At 51.5% G+C, this 15,869-nt stretch overlaps 1 non-coding gene and 2 gene segments (V, D, J or C); all 3 read left to right on the top strand.

Moving 5' to 3' along the window:
* Positions 1 to 4,460: 4,460 nt before the first annotated feature.
* Positions 4,461 to 9,210, top strand: LOC113455951. The segment is given in 7 exon segments: positions 4,461 to 4,506; positions 5,595 to 5,885; positions 6,208 to 6,273; positions 6,382 to 6,711; positions 6,822 to 7,136; positions 8,455 to 8,585; positions 9,127 to 9,210. Coding segments are annotated over 7 exon segments (1,263 nt in total).
* LOC113456919 lies at positions 5,170 to 5,293 on the top strand. The gene has a single exon (XR_003377647.1). It is a non-coding gene; the product is annotated as a small nucleolar RNA SNORA40 (small nucleolar RNA).
* Positions 9,211 to 12,198: 2,988 nt separating the features above from the next.
* LOC101997110 overlaps positions 12,199 to 15,869 on the top strand; it is a 22,789-nt gene continuing 19,118 nt past the window's right edge. The window contains 1 exon segment of the C gene segment in view: positions 12,199 to 12,223. Within this exon segment, the coding sequence occupies positions 12,199 to 12,223 (25 nt within the window).

Raw genomic sequence — 15,869 nt, 5'->3', positions numbered from 1 at the left:
CTGATACACCTGTTGGAGAGAGCTAGAGTAAGAGTGGATGCCCTAGGGTGCAGGAATCAAGACCAGCATTGGAGAGCAGATTCCAGGAGTGAAGATGAAAGAAGGTAAGTTGGGCAGGAGGAAGCCTGCCAGAGGATCCCAGGGACCAGGGAGGAAGCCTGCCAGAGGATCCCAGGGACATGGGAGGAAGCCTGCCAGAGGATCCAGGGACATGGAGGAAGCCTGCCAGAGGATCCCAGGGACCAGGGAGAGAGCCTGCCAGAGGAGCTCAGGGACCAGGGAGAGAGCCTGCCAGAGGATCCCAGGGACCAGGGAGGAAGCCTGCCAGAGGATCCCAGGGACTAGGCAGTATAGCTTCAAGAAAGCTCTGGAGGGTGAGGCAAATGAGGAGTCATGATAGCTCCAAATGCTCAGAGGACCTGGCAGACCAGTTACAGGGAATCTGGGGCTGGTGGGAGTCGAGAAGACCAAGTCAAGCAGCTATAGGTGAGATGGGTGTGGAGGAGATACGGGAATCGAGGTGAGGAGCTACAGAAGGGTGGGAGCTGTGTCAAGTGAGGTTAATAGGCATCCCGGGCAACCCCAGGGACCAGGAAAAGCTTCGCAGGAGGCTCAGAACAGGTAGAGTTGGGAGGGCAGACTGAGCATCTATAGGATACTGTGGCAATTGCTGGAATTTGGGTACCAGAGCCATACTAGGAGCTTAGGGGACCAGTCAAAGCAGCTACAAGGGAGCTGGGGAGGGTTGCATAACTGGAGGGGGCTGAAGATGTGAGGACCAAATTGTCCAGCTACAGAAGGAATGGAGCAAGAGTACTGGGGGCTCAGGATTGCCAAGTAGCTCAAGACCAGGGCAGAGCAGTAACTGAAGGGCTACAGAAGATGAAAGGACTGGGGTCTAGGGTAGCCTGGAGACCAAGCCAGGCAGTTCAAAAGGAGAGTGTAGTGAATAACACTGGTGTAAAGGGGACCCAGATGAGCAGCTACAGGAGGTTTAAAGTAGATGAAAGCTGAACAAGGTAACCCCGGGAGCTGTGGGACCAGGCTGGGCAGCTACAGGGGAACCAAGGATGGTAGCTACAAGGTAGCTGGTGGGCATATGGGGGGATGGAGCAAGTGGAGGTGTGGGATGCCAGGCTGAACAGCTACAGGGTGCCACCTGGGACAGGCAGAATAAGAGCAGGGTAGCTCCAGAAGCTGCGGGGACAAGGCTGGGCAACTATAGGGAGCTGGGGCAAGTGGGAGTGTAGGGCACCTGACTAAGCAGCTACCGAGGAACTGGAGCTGGTAGCAGGGGAGAGGCCAGCAGGCTAAACAGCTACTGGAAAGCTGAGGTTAGTGGAGGAGTAGAGGGGGCCAAGCTTAGCAACTGCAGGCTGTCAGAAACAGAGGAGAAGGTTAAGTAATCCCAAGAATTGTGGGAACCAGATCTAACAATTGTAGGGGAGATTGGGAAGGTGGGGATGTGAGGAACCAGACCTAGCTACTGTGGGGGAGGTGGGGCAGGTGGGAGTGTGAGGTACTAGACCTGCTGTGGGGAACTGGGGCAGGTGGGGGTGGGAGGGACCAGTCCTAGCTACTGTATGAGGGCTGGGGCAAGTGAGGGTGTGATTGGCCAGACCTAGATGCTATGAGACAGCTGAAGCAGGTGGGGGTGCAAGGGACCAGACCTAGCTACTGTGGGGGAGCTGGGGCAGGTAGGGGTATGAGGAGCCAGACCTAGCTACTTTGGGGCAGCTGGAGCAGGTAGGGGTATGAGGAGCCAGATCTAGCAGCTTTGGGAGAGCTGTAGCAGGTGAGGGTGCGGGGGACCAGAACTAGCCACTGTGGGGGAGCTGAGGCAGGTAGGGGTGTGAGACACCAAATCTAGCAGCTTTGGGGGAGCTGGGGCAGGTAGGGGTACGAGGGACCAGACCTAGCAGCTTTGGAGGAGCTGGATCAGGTAAGGGTATGAGGAGCCAGGTCTAGCAGCTTGGGGGTAGCTGGAGCAGATGGGGGTGCGGAGTACCAGACCTAGACCTAGCTACTGTGGGGGAGCTGGGGCAGGTAGGGGTTCGAGGAACCAGACCTAGCTACTGTGGGGCAGCTGAAGCAGGTAGGGGTGCAGAGGACCAGATCTAGCTACTGTGAGGGAGCTAGGGCAGGTAGGGGTGCAAGGGACCTGACCTAGCAGCTTTTGGGGAGCTGGAGTAGGTGGGGGTGTGAGGGACCAGACCTAGCTACTGTAGGGCAACTGGAGCAGGTAGGGGTGTGAGAAGCCAGATCTAGCAGCTTTGGAGGAGCTGGGGCAGGTAGGGGTGCAGGGTACCAGACCTAGCTACTGTAGGGGAGCGGGGGCAGGTAGGGGTGCAGGGGACCAGACCTAGCTACTGTGGGGGAGCTGGGGCAGGTAGGGGTGTGAGGAACCTGACCTAGCAGCTTTGGGGCAGCTGGAGCAGGTAGGGGTGCAGGGTACCAGACCTAGCTACTGTGGGGGAGCTTTAGCAGGTAGGTTGCAGGGGACCAGACGTAGCTACTTTGGGGCAGCTGGGGCAGGTAGGGGTATGAGGAGGCAGGTCTAGCAGCTTGGGGGGAGCTGGAGCAGATGGGGGTGCGGAGGACCAGACCTAGCTACTGTGGGGCAGCTGAAGCAGGTAGGGGTGCAGAGGACCAGACCTAGCTACTGTGGGGGATCTAGGGCAGGTAGGGGTGCGAGGGACCTGACCTAGCAGCTTTGGGGGAGCTGGAGTAGGTGGGGGTGTGAGGGACCAGACCTAGCTACTGTAGGGCAACTGGAGCAGATAGGGGTGTGAGAAGCCAGATCTAGCAGCTTTGGAGGAGCTGGGGCAGGTAGGGGTGCGAGGGACCTGACCTAGCAGTTTTGGGGGAGCTAGGGCAGGTAGGGGTGCGAGGGACCTGACCTAGCAGCTTTAGGGGAGCTGGAGCAGGTGGGGGTGTGAGGGACCAGACCTAGCTACTGTAGGGCAACTGGAGCAGGTAGGGGTGTGAGAAGCCAGATCTAGCAGCTTTGGAGGAATTGGGGCAGGTAGGGATGCGAGGGACCTGACCTAGCAGTTTTGGGGGAGCTAGGGCAGGTAGGGGTGCGAGGGACCTGACCTAGCAGCTTTGGGGGAGCTGGAGCAGGTGGGAGTGTGAGGGACCAGACCTAGCTACTGTAGGGCAACTGGAGCAGGTAGGGATGTGAGAAGCCAGATCTAGCAGCTTTGGAGGAGCTGGGGCAGGCAGGGGTGTGAGGGACCTGATCTAGCAGCTTTGGGGGAGCTGGAGCAGGTGGGTGTGCAGGGTACCAGACCTAGCTACTGTGGGGGAGCTGGGGCAGGTAGGGGTGTGAGGAGCCAGAAATAGCAGCTTTGGGGGAGCTGGAGCAGATGGGGGTGCAGAAGACCAGACCTAGCTACTGTGGGGGAGCTGACAAAGGTGGGGTGTGAGGGAACAAACCTGGCAGCTATGGGTGAGCTGGGGCAGGTAAGTTTCTAAGGAACCAGATCTATCAAATTTTGGGGTACTAGATCAGGTGGAGGTTTGAGGGATCAGTCTTAGTTACTGTGGGGGAGCATGGACAAGTGGGGGTGTGAGTGACTAGACCTAGCTATTATGGGGAAACTGGGGCAGGTAGGGGTGTGAGGGACAGACCTAGCTACTATAGGGCAGCTGGAGTAGGTGGGGGTGCAAGGGAACAGACCTAGCTACTGTGGGGGAGCTGGGGCAGGTGAGGGTTGAGGGAACAAACGTGGCAACTATGGGTGAGCTGGGGCGGGTAGGGGTGTGAGGGGCCAGACCTAGCAGATACGGGGGAGCTGGGGCTGGTGTGGGTGGTGAAGGTCCAGACCTAGCAGATATGGGTGAGCTGGGGCGGGTAGGGGTGTGAGGGGCCAGACCTGACAGTTATGGGAAACCTGGGACAGATGGGGGTGTGATGAACCAGACCTAGATGCTCTGGGGAGCTGGGTCAGGTGGATGGTTGAGGGACTAGACCTAGATGCTATGGGAGAGCTGGGGCAGACAGACATGTGTGAGGGACAAGACCTAGCCACTGTAAGTTCAGGCAACTACACTGAGAAGCTTTAGTGGAGCTGGGACAGGTGGGGGTGTAAAGGACCAGATGTGGCTGCTTTGGGGGAACTGGGGTAGTGGGAGTGTGAGGGATCAGACCTGGGAGTTATGGGAGAGCTGTAGCAGGTTGGGGTATGAAGGACAAGACTAAGCAACTACAATGGGTTAGGGCAGGTGAGATGTGGGAGACTGGATAAGCAGCCACAGAGTGGCTGGAGTAGTTGAGAATTTGGGGTACCGGGCCAAACAGTTACAGGAAAGCTGCGCCTTATGGGCATTTGAGGTTGACCGCTACAGCGCACGTCCTTGTGAGAGGACGCAGGTCAAGCTGCTTCCGAGGAGTAAGGACTGGTGGTGGTGTGGGGGAATGAGCCAAGCAGTTACTGGAGAGCTGGCTGAGAAGGAGTATGGGGTACAAGGTCAAACAGCTCCAGGAGATCTGGGGCTGTGGAGGTGTGGAGGGCTGGACTGAGGAGCTACAGTGTCTGGAGTAGGCAGAGTTGATGTTGGTCCAGAGAAACCCAGATCAAGCACTAGGATAACTCTGAAGCAGATAGGAGTGAGGGAAGGTATCAAAGTCAGGGTCCCAGAGCAGCCCCAGGAGTCTAGGGCACCGGGACGGAGCTACAAGGGCTCTGGGAGAGATGGGAATGTTGGGGCCCAGAGAAGTCCCAGTAGTTCTGGGGATCAAGCTGAGCAATTGTAGGGGAACTAGAGCTGGGAGGGTGTCAACGACAAGACCGTGTAGCTTCAGGAGTGTTGGAGAAGACAGAGTATGAAAGACTCAGAAGAAGCCACTGAGGAGCTGGGTTGGTGTGGGGCTGGGGGAGCCAGGTCCAGTACCTATATGGGGGCTAGAGTCTTGTGAGCCTGTGGGTTACAGTTCCAGTATCAGAGGTCCTCTCTGTGATCCTGGAAGCTTACGGCAGCATAAAATGCCGGGGGGGGGGGGGGGGAGGTCAGACCTATTATGGCAGAATGAGTTGTGCCCAGAGTTGACCCACAGAAGAAAGGTAAGGTAACTATCGAAGCTTGAGTAGGGGATTGCAGAAGGTGGGGTTCAGAGAAGGTAGAGAGAAGACCAAAAGGCTGCTGGAAATAAGAAGAATGAATCTTAGCATTTGAGTGTGGTTTTGTTCAACAAAAACAAAGGTGGGAAGAAAGATACAAAACTAAATTCTCTTTTGCAACCCAGACTCATTGTTCAATATGAGTTTTGAAATATACAATAAGAAATATGCTATTAAAAAGAAAAGAAGAATGAACCAGAATCAGAATCAGAGGGATAGTAGCCTATCCAACTATTTCAAGGGCCACTTCCCCCACACCACCTCCATCCACTCTAGACTCCCCATAGGAGGCCTCACCCTGAAAAGATCTTTAAGGTCAGAGTCCAGGATCTAGAACTGGAAGCTGCTGGTCTTACTTGAGTCAGAAAAACTCAAGAATACAGTCTTCAGAGCAAATCTAAGGCCAGGCTCTCTCCAAATATCTGAGCCCACCCGTGTCAGACAAGCTCACACATCCCCCCTCTCTTGCAGTCTCAACAACAGCCCCATCTGTCTATCCACTGGCTCCTGCATGTGGAGGCCCAACTGGCTCCACAGTGACCCTGGGATGCCTGGTCAAGGGCTATTTCCCTGAGCCGGCGACCGTAACCTGGAACTCTGGAAGCCTGACCAGCGACGTGCGCACCTTCCCATCGGTCCTGCATTCTGGGCTCTACTCCCTCAGCAGCTCAGTGACTGTGTCCTCCAACGTGTGGCCCAGCCAGACCGTCACCTGCAATGTCGCCCACCCGGCCAGCAGCACCAAGGTGGACAAGAAAATTGGTGAGAGAACAAGCAGGGGAGGAGGGGTTTGCTAGAGGTGGGTCTTAAGCCATCTGCATACCTAGACCAACCAAGCTGGGCAGCCATTGCCAGGGAAGTGACCACAGCCCATAATAACGGGAGATCCTGTCTCTGCCTCTCTCCTGTCCCACACAAGGAGTGATCCCCTGGGATAGATATCAATGGCCCTCAGGTCTCAACCCACCAAGGATCATTCCCAGAAGCAACTTGGCCTAACCCCATGCCAGGAACAAACATTCCCCTCCCTGGCTTGGTGTATTCTCTCCTCCAAACCCAGTAACATCCAGTCTTTTCTCTACAGTGCCCAGAGGTAAAATCGAGGATAAAAATAACTGTCCTACGATTCCTACATGCCCTACGTGTCCAGGTAAGTCACTAGGCCTTGTGCTCTAGCCCTAGAAGGATGGCAAGTGCCCTGAGTGACCCTACATTGGAAGGTGACCCAGGTACTGACCCATTTCCATCTCTTATCCAGCTCCTGATCTCTTGGGTGGACCATCCGCCTTCATCTTCCCCCCAAAGCCCAAGGATGTGCTCATGATGGCCGGGAAGCCCAAGATCACATGTGTGGTGGTGGACGTGAGTGAGGAAGAACCAGATGTCCAGTTCAGCTGGTTTGTGAACAATAAAGAAGAGAAAACAGCTCAGACACAGCCCCGTGAGAGGCAGTACAACAGTACCTTCCGCGTGGTCAGTGTCCTCCCCATCCAGCACAATGACTGGATGAATGGCAAGGAGTTCAAATGCAAGGTCAAAAACAATGCCCTCCCAAGCCCCATCGAGAAAACCATCTCGAAACCCAAAGGTGAGTTACGTCGTGTTAGTGAGGCAGGTGTGTGATATATTCAGAGAACGAGGTCTGAGATGGACAGTTCTCCACTTGAATGACCTCTTTGTTTACTTCTAACTCCTCAGGGCAAGTTCGAGAGCCACAGGTCTATACCTTTCCTCCACCTGCAGAGCAGATGACCAAAACAGAGGTCAGTGTGACCTGCTTGGTCACAGGCTTCCTCCCTGAGGACATCCATGTAGAGTGGCAGAGCAACGGGAAGGAAGAACAGAACTACAAGAACACCCCGCCTGTCTTGGACTCTGAAGGCTCTTACTTCATGTACAGCAAGCTCACTGTGCCAAAGAGCAGGTGGGATCGGGGAGGCAGCTTCACCTGCTTCGTGCTACATGAGGCTCTGCACAGCCACCAGACAATGAAGTCCATCTCCCGGTCTCAGGGTAAATGAGCACAGCACCCGGAAAGCTCTTAGGTCCTGAGGGATATTGGCACCCTTCTCCACCCTTCCCTTATATAAATAAAGCACCCAGTACTGCCCTGGGACCCTGTGAAGCTGTGGTTCTTTCCAGGATATAGAGGCTAAGTCATGTGCTGTGAGATCTGGCCATGGTTTGAGGCCTGAGTTGTCTTTAGGAAGAGAATGAGGTTTCTGCACTTCCAGAACCAGAGCTCATGAGTTTCCCTGACCTGGGGTGCCAGGGCTTAGCCTTAGACAGTGCCTCTTCCTTGTCTTCCCACTAACCAGCAGCTTCTAGACAGAGAAATATACCTAGGAAACCCCCAAGGAAGAAAACACACAAACTTCCCCTCTCTCAGTCTATTCTTGAGCCCTTCCCCCACTTCCATATCTAGGGGTTTCTCTGAGTACACTGCAGAGGCAAGCAATGGCGCTGGGCATGCCAAAGACTCTGCCATCGCTCCACTCAACTCAGCAAGCTTTGCACGGGCTAGGTCTGCACACCCATAGGACACTGGCCACCCAGTGCACACTCACTCCTATGCCCTGAGAGAGAGACTACTAGACACCCACATGCATGCTGAACCCTGACCCATCAAAACCAGGCTGCTGCACATCACCCAGTCCATATGGCGTATTATACACAGGCACATGCGCAGGGTACACGTAAGACATTGGGACTTTATCTGTGTGCCCTGCACAACACCTACACCCAGAAATGCATCACGATACCCCCAACCACCACCTTACAGTCCACATTTGTGCCCCCACAAACAAACACAACTCTCCTCTTCTGAAGGCTCCCGGATTCTATGCTAAACCCAAGTCCTCTGGAGACAAATCTGTCCCTGGTACCTCAAGGTCATGTTTCAATCCCACACAAATTATACAGCCCACAGCCATAATGGTCTGGGTTGCTTCACATTGTGGAGCTTTCCAGGCATGACCAGGCACAGGCTCTATTGGTGAGCGGAGGACAAGCAAAGGTTTAGGCAGGCTGTATAGCCACTGCCCACAGTGATCACAGCCCCTACTCCTCCTGCCTCTTCCTCCTGCACTGAGGAATGAAGGATGAGGCAAAAGCCTTTGCAAAACCCAGGCTACTGTTAGGTCCATTGTGTCTGGCAAATCTCAAGGCAGTTGAAAGGAACTGAGATTGAGAGCTGGCCCCAGGGAGGGTCTGCTGGCCCAGCCCAGCTGGCCCTTTCTCCTCTGCCTCCATGCAGACCCACTTGCCACATAGGGAATCCCTCCCAGCCACACCTTGCTGGGACAAACACTGACTGCCCCTCTCTGTCCAGAGCTGGAACTGGACGACAACTGTGCTGAGGCCCTGGACGGGGAGCTGGACGGGCTCTGGACGACCATCACCATCTTCATCACCCTCTTCCTGCTCAGCGTGTGCTACAGTGCCACTGTCACACTCTTCAAGGTCGGCACAGCTCCCCCACTGTCCCATGTGTATCCTACGCTGCTCCCATACTGTCCCCACACTCCTCCTCTATGGCGTATGATGTTTCTTTGCTGTCCGTACTCTGTCCCCACAGCATTCCCACCGTTCCCTGCTTCACGTTGTTCTCTGTGACTCCCCATAGTGTCCCATGCTGTCTGTCATTCTGTCTGTAGTGACATCCTGTGTGACCCTCGTGCCATCCCCATACTGTCTTTCGACACACCTTGTATTCCACACTACTCCTCACAATATCCCTTATTGCCCCATGCAATATCACACTACCCCTTAATGATGCCCCCATTAAACTCACCAAGGCCCGGTGTAAACTACACTGTCCCGGTCTCAACCCCCCACAGTGTCTCCACGCTGTCTGCTCGTGTATCCTAGCCTGGCCCCTTGCCATTCCCAGTCTCCTACCTGTATGAAAGGAACTGCAGGAGGGAGGGGCCTCTGTCTCACCCACAGGATTGAAGGGCCTGAGCTTGGGTGTGGTCTCTGACTTACTCTCACCTCCCCACAGGTAAAGTGGATCTTCTCCTCAGTGGTGGAATTGAAGCAAGCAATCTCCCCTGACTACAGAAATATGATTGGGCAGGGTGCCTAGGCCACTTCCTCTGAGATGATCAGGGCTTCCTAGGCCCTGCACAACCCCATCCATCTTACTATGGAAGCTAACATGGAGCCCACACTGCCCTCTGACGTCACCACTCTCTGACCCTATGATGCTCTGAATCAGCACTCTCAATTGTTGACCCTTCGGAGGACCATGTGGACAGCAGGCTTTGTCCCAGATCTGGGCAACACCCCCACAGCAGTTGCCAGATAACTAACTGGTTGGAGCCAGAAGGACCATCTCCCTTCAAACTGGCACCAGGGGATCCGAGACCTCAGAATGTTTGCCCAGGAGGAGTTGGGAGCCCAGCTGTGCCTTGGAGCTATCCTTGCTCACACCATCCTCTGAAGGGGGTTTTTCCAGAAAGGAGAAAGTTTTTAAATCCTTGAAAGGAGACATATGTTAAGAAGACGAGGGTCACCACAGCCCAAAAGAGACCACTGAATGTCGGTACCCTTGTGACAGCTATGCTTGGGCAGCTTCCTTCTTGGCACTTCTGTGAACCCTAGGCCAAGGAAAGGGCCTGTGTCTCTCAAACTGTTGGGACGTGCCTGCTGGAGATAAGAGTAGTTGCATGGGCCCCTGTTCCTGCTACTCACTCAAAATGCTGGATTCTCAGATGCAGGATTCAACCCACAGACACCAATGACAACAAAACCTTGAGATAAGGCCACTGCCACCTCCATCGAGATCCCAGCCACACTCTGGGGAGATGCTCAGAAGGACTGCATTGCGAAGCCCTAGCAGGGACAAGTGCAGAGGCCACTGAGTATTGGCTGGGTGAACATCCAGAAAAACCCTCCAGGAAAGGGCCCTGGTGAGAATATTGCTATCAGCACCCCTCACCAAAAAAGAAGACTGCCAATGAGCAACAGGGAAAAGATGTGAAGGGCTGACTGGAAGCGAGCCACAGTGCGGCAGACCTGCCCTGCCAGCCTGGCATCCAGACTGGACCACTTACAGCAATGAACACCAGTCAGGCAGGAAAACAGAGCTGGGGTACCAAGGCTGTTGTTGTGGCCAGGAGACAGTAGCCCTGTGTCTATTTCTCCATCATGTCTCAGGGCCAGTTGAGACGTCAGAGTCTCCAGGCAGGATGAGAGTGTGGGCATCTGCCCTTCTGTGACTGGCAGGAAATGCTTAGAGAACTTGGACCTTTAACAGCTTCTTCCTTCTGGAGACTATAAATGCCTTTAAGGTCTCTGTGTGTGCAAATGTGTGTGTGTTTTGCTGTTGTTTAGGTATTTTCAACAATAAAACATTCTTCTAATAATCTGTATCTCACTGTGCCCTTCTTGTATGGATCAGCCCTGACATTCAGAAACTAAGCAAGATGCCCAGACCAGTGAGCCAGCCATGCAGGCCCCTCTACCTCCCACCTGGTCCTGTGTCCTCCAGGGCCTCCCTCAGCGAGTCACTCACAGCTGGACTCTAGTCCTGCCACCCAGAATCACCAAAAGCTTGGACACTTCCTCCCTACAGATAGTTTCTTCCCCGCTGGAGACTGCCCTGCTCCCATGGGCGGGCTGGGAAGCAGGGCCCAAGCCCAGGGGACGACCCCCAGGCTGGCCAGGCAAAGCCTCCTACACCAGCTGAGAAGCATGTGGCTTTCAGTGACTTTGAGCTGCTATGGATTCAGCAAAGGACAGGGATTCATTCAGCTGCCTCCATAATTGTCTGATGTTTATTGTCTCACTGGTAGAAGTCCCAGACCAGGGTGGGTTCTCAGCAGGGCTCTGCTTGGCTTGTAGATGCCTTCTCCTCCATGTGTCCCCACGGGCTGCAAACATAGGCACAGTTTGAGGTCCTGGTGGCTTAAATGCCAAACTGGTGAATCTGCTGGGGACAGAATTTAGCCTTTAACAATGACCTTAAGGTCCCTACAATTCATAGCCTTCCTACATACAATGCCACTCCCCGTCTATGTCAACATGCCAAAACCTCAGCCAGCCAGTAGTGAGCTCAATCCCAAGTCTCCTCCAAAGGTATACTAGTCAGACTGTGTGGGATTCATTCTGGGGTCAGATTTAACCCACACAGGCTGTGGCTACCAGGAGGAGGGGCAGGAGAGGCACAGGGGAGAGGTGTATACCACAATGAGCTGGGCAACCCTGAAATTCAGGGGCAGGGTAGTAATGTGTGATAGAGAAGACCGTCCAGTCTTCTGGACTCCAGCGTCCACTGGCCAGTGAGACCAGTGAGATCCTGCCCACTCTTCCTCCTGGGCATGACCCTGCTTCTCTAGTTGTTTGTTCCCTAGAGCAAGTGTTGGTCTCCAGGGGCTTCACCTTCTTTTTTTCATTTTTAACTGTTTGTTTGCTCCATGTGTATGTGAGTGTGCCTGAGCATATGTCTGTGTGCTGTGTGTGTGTAGGAGCACATGGAAGTGAGAAGAGGCATCAGCTATCCTGGAACTGGAATCACAGATGGTTGTGAGCCACCATGTAGGTGACGGGAATTGAATCCGTGTTCTCTGCAAGAGCAGTAAAAGCTCTTAACCACTGCTGAGCCATTTCTCTAGCCCTGCTTCAACTTCTTATTGGGAGATGATCCCAAACCAAAGCTGACCATGTGGTCTCAGGAAGTGCAGACGTCCTACCTCCAAGCCCCTCCCTCACTTCTGCATATGTACTGACCCTGCATCGTCCTCCACCACCTCCTGGCACCCCACAGCACTCTAGACTCCACCCAGGGTCCCCCACCCCATGAAGTGTCCTAGCCTCCTGAGCCCTAACACCTCCATCAGCACTAAACATATAGACACAAACACTACAATCACTGGACACACCTTCCGAACCTCCAGCTCTGAGACCAACTGGTTTCAGGCTGAGTTTTACTAGTTGTTTCCCTGATGCTATCTGAGTTACTCCCTGACCTCTGTGGTATGATATCCAAGGTGTGTATTCTGTGGTGTGACATGTATGTGTGGCGTTCATACTATGATAAGCACAGGTTTATGTGTGAGAGAGAGATCCCCACATGACGTCTCTGGTGGACATCTATGGTATAGCCTTTATGACATGCATGTGGAACTTCTATAGAGGATATTAATTACAGTTCCTAACAGGTACAGCCTAGAGGAGACAGAATTCCTGTGCTAGCCGGGCACAGAGGTAGTAGCCATGACTGACCATACAGAAACTGACACTTGACCTACTTACAATCTACCACAACCTGGGAACCGTCATGTGACACAAATACCGATTATAGCCCAGGTCAATCACCTGCATGAAAAGTGACATATGCATACGTATGATATGCGCACACATAAATTACATGAAGACTGTCTCAGAACACAGAGAGACATGTCCACATGGGCATCACGGTGTGGTATCATGTAATAGCCATAGCACAGGAACCATACATGACACAGTCACGTAAGTCCTTACAAGAAGGTAAATGCTGACTAATTCCCAGCACCACTCCCCTTGGACGCAGTGCCCATGCCTCAGGCTTTGCACACACCGATCCTTCATTGTTCTCCCTCCTGTGTTTACTCCACGGCCTCCAGCATATCACCTGCCTTTTCTTCTATGACTGCCCTCACCCTACCCAGCAAGCACCCCACTACTCCACTCAGTGACCATGGATGTCCACCTTCCAGTGAAGTTTGAGCTCTGTAGACAGGAATGTCCCCTCTAGATCATGTTCCTGCAGGTCCATACAACTGCTGGGCACTTACGATAAAGTCACACCAGTTTCTTCATCCCTAACTGGCCTTCTAATCTGGCACAGATATGTGCTGGGAACTAAGTGGCTGTTCCAGGTAGGATGTGACACGGGCCAGTTGGGCAGAGCAGGAGGTCCATACGTTTACTTGAACTCCAAGTCTGCCACGCACGCATACACACATATACACACATGCATACGCACACATGCATGCGCACACATGCATGCGCACACGCACTCACACATGCACACATGCGTGCGCACACACACACACGCATCACATAGCCACAGGGTCTTTTCCTGTAGCAGGCTGAAGATACCCCATAGAGAGAGACCAAGTGGTGGAACTCCACCATAAGTGTGAGGCCACAGGGCTCAGAGAACATGGCGGACTTAGGGAACCCATCCCCTGCTCCCCAAGCACATACTCATCCTAGTACCAGCTCCCTCACTGTTCACTCCATGCTCGGACATTCTGGTCTTCGAAGGAAGAGCTCAGCCTCAACCAGGATGTGCATGAGAGCAGCCACAGTGTGAACCCACGTGGTTCTGTCCTTTTGCCCCAAAGTGTCACGCTCCAGAAAGTACTTGTCCCTTTGACCTAGACCCCAGAAAAGAGACCAGACACTGTGATAGACACAGAGATGAGTGAGAACACACCGATACTTTGTTTCCTGCAGAGCTTGTTGACACACTCATCCTGGCAAAACTTTGAAACAGATGTCATCAAAATACTAGTCCTGGTTATAAGTAAATATTTAGAAATATATGTAAATGTTTGTGTTAGACAACAATTAAAGAAAAAGAAATAGAGGCAATGTTGGATGAGAGGAAAGGGAAGTGGGAAATTATGTCATTATATTTTAATCTCAAAAAAATAAACATATGTTTTAATTCTAGTCCTGGGCTAGGGATATAGTTCAATTGGTAGAGGCCTTGTATAGCATGAGGGAAGCCCTGGGTTTGATCCCCATTACATAATACGCCAGGTGTGGTGATGCATACCTGTAATCCCAATACTTCACAGGAATACACAGGAGGGTAGGAAGTTTGGGGTCATTTTTGGCTGCATAGTACATTAGAGACCAGCCCTATCTTTTTAAAAAAAAAAGTTAATCATAATCCTGATCTTTCACTTGAAGTAAATTTATCCAGTTATTGTACCTGATGTGCACTGTGTTTCAGGGCTCCAGAGATAAGTACCCGAGACCCTCCAGAGAAGCACAACTAGTGAGAGATGATGGATAATACATGACAGAATTAGAAAACAATAGAAGGAATAGGTAAGTAGATGACAAGGGATAGCAGATAATAGACAGAATTTTTATGGTTCATCTTGATTGAACTAAGTGATATGGAGGTGTCTGTGAAGGAATTTCCAGAGGTGGCTAAGTATTGAGAGCTCTGAATAACAGTGGATCAAAGCCTTGGTGGAGTCAGAATGTGGCGGCGTTGTGGAGAAGTAGGGAACAGTAGGAAGAGGGCCAGATGAAAGAAGCAGGTCACATTATATCCGACCCTGGACTCTATTCCCTTTATCTCTGCTTCCCATCTGTCAAGAAATAAATAGCCTCTTCCACACACTTCCACTGCTATGCTGTTTGACTGAGCACATGAGGCCAAACAAAAATAATTCTTTGTTCCCTTAAGCTGTTTCTTTGAGGTATCTTGTTACAGTGATGCAAGCACATCTCACAAACCCAGCTTTACTGGAAAGCCCTTCAACCAACTGGATGAGACTGGCCACATGACACCTTACTATAGGCAGAAATTTCTGTCCCATCAGACAGCTCCCAAATAACCACACAGAGATTATTATTGATCATAAATGCTTGGCTAGTAGCTTAGGCTTGCTACTAACTAGCTCTTACAACTTAAATTAACCCATTATCTTAATGTACATGCTGCTAAGTGGCTCATAGCTTGTTACCTCATCTTCTACACATTCTACTCCTTCTGTGTCTGGCTGGTGACTCTGTCCTTCTTCTTCCCAGCATTCTTTCTGCCTAGCTATTGGCCAGTTAGGTCTTCATTAAACCAATGAAAGCAATACATTTTCATAAAGTGCACAAAAGATTATTACACACTATTTCCCCCTTTTGTCTAATTAAAAATGAAGGTTTTAACTTTAACATAGTAAAACTATACACAACAAAAATAGTTATCAAGCAAGAATTACAGTTACAATATCCAGTCCATTTGCATCTGGAAAATTTCAAGAAAATATTATCTCTCTTATCTTTGTGAATTAAGGTTTTATACCTAATTTAACTTTAATCATAACTAAAGAAAACTATATGCTTAACTATTTAGTCTTTAACTCCATCAAAGACCCCATAAGGATGCACTATTACCTAACAACAAGAACATCTGGCTTCCTGGACAGTCACCCAAAATTCTTCTACAACATTGGGGCATCTGTCTTTGGCCTACAGACCTAGAATATCTGACAGAGTTTTCTGTGAAGCAGTAGGGTTTTTTCCTTTGATTTTTATTATAAATTTTTGAAGTTTATATTAAGCTATACATTTTTCTCTGCTCGCCATCCTTCCTCTGCCCTCTACTTCAACTCACTTCCATGGTCCACATGCTCCCAATTTACTGAGGAGATCTTGTGGTGTGATTGAACATTCTTTGGGTATATACCCAAAAGTGGTATGGCTGGGACTTGAGAAATGATGTCTCATAATTTCCTGAAAAATCACCATACTGACATCCAAAGGGGCTGTATCAGTTCAGCACCATTTGGTGAATATGCTTTCTTTTTTCCATTGTATGTCTTTTGCTTCTTTGTCAAAAATCAGGTGTTTGTAGGTGTCTGGATTGATACCTGGATCTTCGATTTCATTCCATTGGTCCTCCTGTCTGTTTTTATGCCATTTTAAGTACTGTAGTTCTGTAGTGGAGTTTGAAGTCAGGGATTGTGATGCCTCCAGAAGATCCATTTTTGTACAGAATTGTTTTGGCTATCTTGGGTTTTT

Source organism: Microtus ochrogaster, chromosome 1, assembly GCF_000317375.1.
Source record: "Microtus ochrogaster isolate Prairie Vole_2 chromosome 1, MicOch1.0, whole genome shotgun sequence".
Lineage (NCBI taxonomy): Eukaryota > Metazoa > Chordata > Mammalia > Rodentia > Cricetidae > Microtus > Microtus ochrogaster.
This window is presented reverse-complemented; position numbering and strand designations above follow the sequence as displayed.